Genomic DNA, 7,820 nt, shown 5'->3' with positions numbered 1-7,820 from the left:
TTTTTAATCTGAAATGTTATCCTACAAAGTTATTGATTATTCAACCATATGTGTGTTTTTTCTGATTAATTCTCGGCTTAAGCTGAGTCTATATTAATACTCCAAAAAAGGTTTGAATTGACCGTTCCAAGGCAATGAACGGCGTTAATCACTGTTTGTGTACTTGTCTGCTGTGTAATGTCTATATAACAAATTTTTAGCATTATATAAGCTAAAAACAGTAAGTGGTATACTATTTATAAGATACGCGTATGCTTGATTAATTGATTGATTTTTATTCAGGTTAAAAACACAAAATATACATGTTATCATCAAATTTACATAACAATTATTACTTAAAAGTACGTAAAATTATTTGTGAGATTGCCCGTGACCTCCCGGTCGCTAATGGATATGGTGTCCGCCTAGCGACCGGGAGGTCACGGGTTCGATCCCCACCGTGCGAGCGTTCTTTAGATCTCCCCCAAAGACACAAAGTACTGGTTCTAGGCCCAGGAAACGGACTCGAGAGCGTTTATATAAGCGTTGGGCTTTCGATGCAATCGAGCTAAACATAAATAGGTTTAAACTTTAAACTAAAACCTATGGTCTAAAAACTGCCATAAAAATAATATGTAATAAGATTTGACAATGAGAAGTAACACGAAAGTGCGAAAAAATAAAAAAAGTCTTTAAAAAGCGTATCACCTCAAATTACATTTGAAGGGAACAGATCAGCAACTACCTCACACTTAAAATATGATTTAATGTTACTCTATTTAATGGTATCTAATATATTATTTGAATATCACAGTAATAAATGTATGTCAAATATAATTACCATCACAGACTTTCAGCATAGACTCGTAATTAGATATATTATAGAAACAGATTCACAATTTTGGGAAACTTAGTATGTAAAATGAAATAACTTGGATAATATAGTGTTAAAACCTAGGATTGCCCAAGAAAGTCCGAAAGCTTATTTCCAATCGGGTCTAGGTTAGGTTATACTTACTATAATATAATCCTAGGCCAAAGTTGCACAAAACGAACAATAAGTCCCTGATAATTATTGAGTATACATGTAAGTTGTTACAATCATGTTTCTATAATATATTTGCCATGATGACTAGATACCAAATATTCTAATTAGTGCAAATAAAGAGTTTTAGTACAGCACAATAGATGGTTCTTAACAGCTAATTTGATCTTGTGTTTATTATCATTTTTCTTGTTTGTATCTGGCAAAGCATTTCAATCACTAATTGCACTGTAGTAAAAGGTAAAATTTCCTTTCCCATAGCATTCGGGCACTCTAAAATTGTATGTATTTGCCATTGTTGCATATGAATGAGTATCTTTAGCATAGATAAAAATTTCTTTCATGTTTGATTGACACTAGTCTTAAACAATTTTAAATACATGGTTCAGTATTAATTGCTTATTTCTATTCTCAACATTTAGCAATGAAATATCTGACAGGTCACATTGATTAATACTATCTCTAGGACCCATTCCATAAATAAATCTAACAATTTTATTTTTACATATTTGTAATATGTCTTTTAGACCTCTAAACTTAGATACCAATAGGAACAAGCATGATCAATGTGACACTGAATCAAGGCAGAACATAGTATTTTCTAGTTCTTATATCTAAATACTTTGCGTTTCTATACATAAATTTAAGACTAGGGTTTACTTTACTAACAATGTTGTTTACAATATGTTCACCAGAAAATGTGTTATCAATTTTAACACCCACATTTTAACAATTGATTTGGTAGTTCCGTAGATTGGAACGGACGCATTCGCAGCAGAAATACGGTAGGTGACCACCACACACATAGTCAAGAACATTTAGTTAAGACATAGTTTTGTTTTTAAGTCTACTGGTTTTCGTGGGCAGTGATGCGGATACCAGTTCACCAGGTTAGTAGATGACCAATCAACGAACATTTACACGGACCTACCATCCATATCAATTGTTAACACTATTACAACTATTATAACAATGCGCAACTTTCAAGCATATTCACAACCTACTGGTATAATTTATTTTCAATAAAATATGTATGTAAATTAAATATATTGCAAGTTTGGAGGGTTTCTGGAAAATTCAGATGACATTTACATGTTGACGACAGTTTGGACATGTAGCCCTTTCCTGAAATAAATATATATATAAAAACATCTTAATCCATATATTTCCTTTTACATGGTAAACAGTTACACAGATTGGTTTGTTCAGGAAATAGTATACATTATCACTTAACTTATTTTTGCGGTACAGAACATTATATTATATTGAATCTTTGTAACAAATATCAATAAAGCGTTAATAAAAGGTTAGGTTACAGCACATAAACTTACCATTAACCAATTTTTTATACAATTTGGGTGGTATTCATGTCGACAAGGAAGCGTTGTCTGTGCGTCTCCTGTCTCATAGTCTTGACAACAAATTGAACATTCAGATTGTGTGTCTTCTATTTCGTTAAAGATCTTTGTTGGAAGTCTTGAAAAATCGTGATCAGAGAGGCCAGGAGGAACCCTTTCAATTTGCTCGGCAAAATCAAATATGCCCTGCATATACAAAGCATACACAACCCTTGTTAGACTAAAATAGACAATGACAATATACATAAATAAGCAGAATAAGGACGGTGATATCGAAAGTATTTACATTTATTCGTATTAGTTTCAGTGAAAGTTGTGTATATACGGTGTTCTATTCCGACGAGAGCATAGCAGCTTACCACATTTTAACCAACGTGCGCGCTATAGTTTTTCTAATTGCTTTTGTTCATTTCCATTTTAAGCTAGCTAGACATTATGAAAACATTTATTGCATTTATATCTATAAACATAGACGTTTGTTTCGTAGACATAAATTGCTGACGACTGTCATAGTTTGTAAACATTTTGTGAACGTGGTGACGCTTATTAATATAACCTCAATAATAAATTTATTAATGCGGTAATAAATTTGTTGCAACGGTTGCAAGTGAAACTATTTATATGTTAACATCTATTTTAAGCTATTATATGCACATATACATGCAATTTTGACCGAAACGACTCAGCAAACGATACATGGTAAGACTGTCGAAACCAATTCGGCACACACATACATGTTTTAAAAATATAATTTAATATATGTATTCACTTCCTTACTTACTTTTTTGTACATTGATTATTAACATGATTCATTATGTGAGCTTTTAAGACGTTATCAGTCAATTCATCGTGAAAAGATGCACGCTCTACGTTGAGTTATTCTCTAAAAGACAGAAATTACATTTTCATCTTCCGACGAGGAATACCCATATTCCTCTCTCCACTCTCTCCATCGTGAAGAGTCATCATCATCTGATGAAGACTCATGTTCCTCTTCCGATGGGGAAGACTCTGACGACATCTCCTGCAAGTGCATCGCGAACTCGTAATCTGTCCGCTCAAGATCACTCCGCTCTTGTATTGCCGAGAGAAGCATTGACTGCTGAGCCAAATCCTCGTTTTCTTCATGAGAACTCGCCTGAACATTTGTTTAAAAACTTAAGTAACAATATAAGAAACTGTAGCTCAATGGTCAAGCGGGACGGGAAAACTGATGGCATGATAATTGTGTGGTCACTGCTTCGTTTACAAAAAGAAACGATATTGCTTTTTATGTTTAATACGTTCATGTGACACGTTACGTTCTGACTTTTTAAACGTTTTATGATATAAAACGCATGGGCTAATTCTTATGTTTTTATATATGTTTTTCTTCTATATTACAGGTTATGGTTAGAGTTAACTTTTACAAACTTAATGGTCTGTTTTGTTTGAAAATAACACACAGCTTTGCTTTGGCAAAGTTTTTTTATTTCGTATTATCATCTTCAGTTTTAATTATAAGATCATTATTTTTTATCAGTGACATTGAATAGGTTGAATCAGTAATAATCGATGCGTTATTATTGGGAAACTTTTCGTATAACACATGCTCTATTAGAAAAGTGTTGGAAGATAGTGTTTGTGGGTCGTGCTGTACATTATAATATGACTTATTAATACTGACACTACCCAGTAGACGTTAATTCAATTTATGCTTGTAAATACCGTACGGTAAATATTGTGGGTACATACGTGTTGTAATAATTTAAAATGCTTAAATATTTTGTATTCACGTAGTATAAATACACTGTCTTAAAAAGAATGATACGTGCAGTATATTATTGAACATTACTAGATCTAAATACGCTTGCCTGACATTAAATATATTTTATTTTCTCGCGTAAATATTTTTCTGACAATTGTAATTATTTTGTTAAAATTCACTGACAATTCATGAATCAATAAAAGGTGGTTGCATTTATTCGCTTGGTTCAAAGTGCACATCTTAATAACAAAAGAGTTTATCTAAATAAATTATGAGTTATGATTTACGATTACTGTGAAACCATTATTAATCATCAGACATTAATTTTCGTCTATTTCGTCAGTCGACCGATTGACGAATTTAAGTTCATAACGAATAATTATGTCCAATATTTAAACAAAATTAATTAAGAAACTTCGTCTGTTTCTCAATCAAGATAAATCCGGTTTTGACACAAAGGGGTGTACATTATACAGTGTACTGACAACTGACATTTCCTGTAAAACGCGAATGCAGTAAAGCTGTATCGAATGCGTTGACTTCGTTTAGGTAGAATAGTGTTGATTAGCGCTAATTGTTAACAACTTTATTACCCATTGTGTGTATTGTGTTAATCAAAAAGGTCAACACATGTTTGTTAATAGAACGAAACTGTCAACAGCATTGATTTCAAATATGATTATATGATTATATGATTATCATTATTATTACCCTTTGTATGTTCAATACAATGTTAACTGCATGTATTATCATGTTTAAAAAGTGTATCAATATTGACCATGTATTTACAATAGTTAATTTCGAGTAAAAGCATTTCCAAAAGAGGAAATATTACACCCACGTGAAATGTCGAAATAAATAAATATTACAAAAATCAACTGAACGTACATAATTTATAGTAACGCCATCGCAACTGACAAAGGATCCGGAAGTGTTCCAGTCGGCTGTGCCTGACTCAGACGTTACAGGGGTCATACTGGCTGTGATGTCTTCCCCAGAAATCGGGTCAATGATCGGAATACGGTGGATACGCCTGGGTTGCTGCGAAAAGAGCTGATAGTTTTTAGAGTTTATTTGATTATTCGTCGGACATATGTTCAGGAGTACACAAAACATCTTACATACATTTGTATTAAGTAAAACGCGTGAACAGGTAACTTATTTGCACATACTTTTACATGGAACGATTGACCATTCGCCAGCTGTCAATCAACCTCACGTAATAATCAATCAGATTTCGTTTATTGCGGCCACATGGTCCGACAAACAAAGACTGTCGGAGTAATGGAAAAGCGATTTATGAAAACACAACTTAGTGGGCGGAGCTATCGCGTATTTGGCGACTGGTCAATTAAGAAAAGAAACACATTTGCATAATTAAGTTTTAATTTCAGCTATACTTTATTGTTATTCTTAAGACAATATTGTATGACACACATAGATTTCCAGTATATTTTAATTAACCGATATTTTAACAGTTAATTAAGCGTCATATGTATTTAAGTTTGAAATGATTGTTAACATAATACAAGGTTGTGATTTGGTCATTTATTTTCAGACTTTATCAATGCAATGAATTCACAATTACCATTTATCAATTTTCAGATTTATTGTGAAAATGATACTGATCATTTTGTAAATTAATATTCAGATTGAAACAGGTTAATGCAATCTTTCAGACTCAATATAAAATATGTGACACAACCTCAAATCGAATAACCGGTAGGTCGTTTATTAACTTCAAAATGCAACCTGTGAAGTAGTGGGTCTACTATTCTGTTGTTGGTTGTAGAACACAATGGAGTTTGGAGGATGCATTTGGTGCTGATCGGGCTGGTAACCAAACATGCCTCGGGCTGTCTGAGGCCTTAAGGTACTGGTGCACGGAGTCATCTGGAATGGCCGCAAGTAGGGTCAAATGCTAAAACGCTGATTGTGGATATTTGATGCGAGTTTTCTTGACAACTCTTGACAGATATATGCTGTGCAATGTCAACTATTACATTTAAAAATAAGAAATAATGTTACCTTTGAAGTGGTCGTGATATGCTGTGGTTGACAGCAGTACAAATGGCTGTTGCAATGTTGGTTTTGTTTGGTCGGTGGGTGCATTCTGTTGACACAAGGCTGGTTAGGTATGGCCGATTGGTACATTGGGTTGTCACCAGGCTGGTTAGGAACAGTCGGTAGGTGTATTGTGTTGACAGCATAATGGTTATGCATTGTCGGTGGGTGCATTGTGATCACACCAGGCTGGTAAGGCATGGTCGGACGGTGCATTGTGTTCAAAACATGCTGGTTGGGTATGGCCGTTTGGTACATAGTGTTGCCACCAGGCTGGTTAGGTACAGTCAGTGGGTGCATGGTGTTGACAACATGCTGGTTAGGCATTATCGGTGGGTGAATTGTGATCACACCAGGCTGGTAAGGCATGGTCGTTGGGTGCAGTGTATTTAAACCAGGCTGGTGTGGCATTATCGGTTGGTGCATTGTTATGACACCAGGCTGGTTAGGAATGGTCTGTGGGTATAGTGTGTTGACAACAGGCTGGTTACGTATCGTCGCTTGGTGCATTGTGTTGACACCAGGCGGGTAAGGCATGGTCGATGGGTGCATTGTGTTGACACCAGGCTGGTTCGGTATGATCGGACGGTACATTGTGTTGACACCAGGCCGTTGTGTTATATCCGGTGGGTGCATTGTGTTGACACCAGGCTGGCTAGAAATGGTCGATGGATGCATTGTTTTGACACCAGGCGTGAAAGGCATGGTTGATAAATGAATTGTTTTGACACCAGGCGGGTAAGGCATGGTCGATGGATGCATTGTGTGGACACCAGGCGGGTAAGGCATGGTCGATGTGTGTGTTGTATTGACACGAGGCTGGTTTGGCATGGTCGATGGGTGCATTGTGTTGCCACAAGGCTGGTTAGGAATTGTCGGTGGGTGCATTGTGTTTCGACTAGGCTGGAAAGGCATGGTCGGTTGATGCATTGTGTTGCCACCAGGCTGGTTAGGCATGGTCGGTGGGTGCATTGTGTTAACACCAGGCTGGTTTAATATTGTCGGTGGGAGCATTGTGTTCACTGGCTGGTAAGGCATGGTCGGTGGGTGAATTGTGTTGACACCAGGCTGATAAGGAATTTGGGGCGGGCGCATTGTTGTGATTGCCGGCTGGTTAGGCATGGCCGGTGGGTGCATTGTGTTGACACCAGGCTGGTTAGGCATGTTCGGTGGGTGTATTGTGTTGACACCAGGCTGGTAAGGCATGTTCGGTGGGTGCATTGTGTTGAAACCAGGCTGGATAGGAATGTTCGGTGGCTGTATTGTGTTGACACCTGGCTTGTTAGGCACGGCCTGTGGATGTATTGTGTTGACACCAGTCTGGATAAGTATAGTCGGCGGGTGTATTGTGTTTTATATCAGTGACATTGAATAGGTTGAATCAGTAATAATCGATGCGTTATTATTGGGAAACTTTTCGTATAACACATGCTCTATTAGAAAAGTGTTGGAAGATAGTGTTTGTGGGTCGTGCTGTACATTATAATATGACTTATTAATACTGACACTACCCAGTAGACGTTAATTCAATTTATGCTTGTAAATACCGTACGGTAAATATTGTGGGTACATACGTGTTGAAATAATTTAAAATGCTTTAATATTTTGTATTCACGTAGTATAAATA

The 7,820-nt window shown here is 36.0% G+C and overlaps 1 protein-coding gene across 1 annotated transcript in view; it reads right to left on the bottom strand.

Annotated features, from left to right (window-relative positions):
- Window positions 1-254: 254 nt before the first annotated feature.
- LOC127858751 (zonadhesin-like) overlaps window positions 255-7,820 on the bottom strand; it is a 13,075-nt gene continuing 5,509 nt past the window's right edge. The window contains exons 5-10 of the mRNA XM_052396006.1: window positions 6,158-7,486; window positions 5,882-6,022; window positions 5,018-5,170; window positions 3,284-3,520; window positions 2,356-2,568; window positions 255-2,149 (exon numbers count right to left, since the gene is read on the bottom strand). Coding sequence (XP_052251966.1) covers window positions 2,102-2,149; window positions 2,356-2,568; window positions 3,284-3,520; window positions 5,018-5,170; window positions 5,882-6,022; window positions 6,158-7,486 — 2,121 coding nt within the window. The 3' untranslated portion in view covers window positions 255-2,101. The remainder of the gene's footprint in view (window positions 2,150-2,355; window positions 2,569-3,283; window positions 3,521-5,017; window positions 5,171-5,881; window positions 6,023-6,157; window positions 7,487-7,820) is intronic.

This window comes from Dreissena polymorpha, chromosome 14 (genome assembly GCF_020536995.1).
Source record: "Dreissena polymorpha isolate Duluth1 chromosome 14, UMN_Dpol_1.0, whole genome shotgun sequence".
Lineage (NCBI taxonomy): Eukaryota > Metazoa > Mollusca > Bivalvia > Myida > Dreissenidae > Dreissena > Dreissena polymorpha.
The sequence above is the reverse complement of the archived record's forward strand: the minus strand, read 5'-3'. Positions and strand labels throughout refer to the sequence as shown.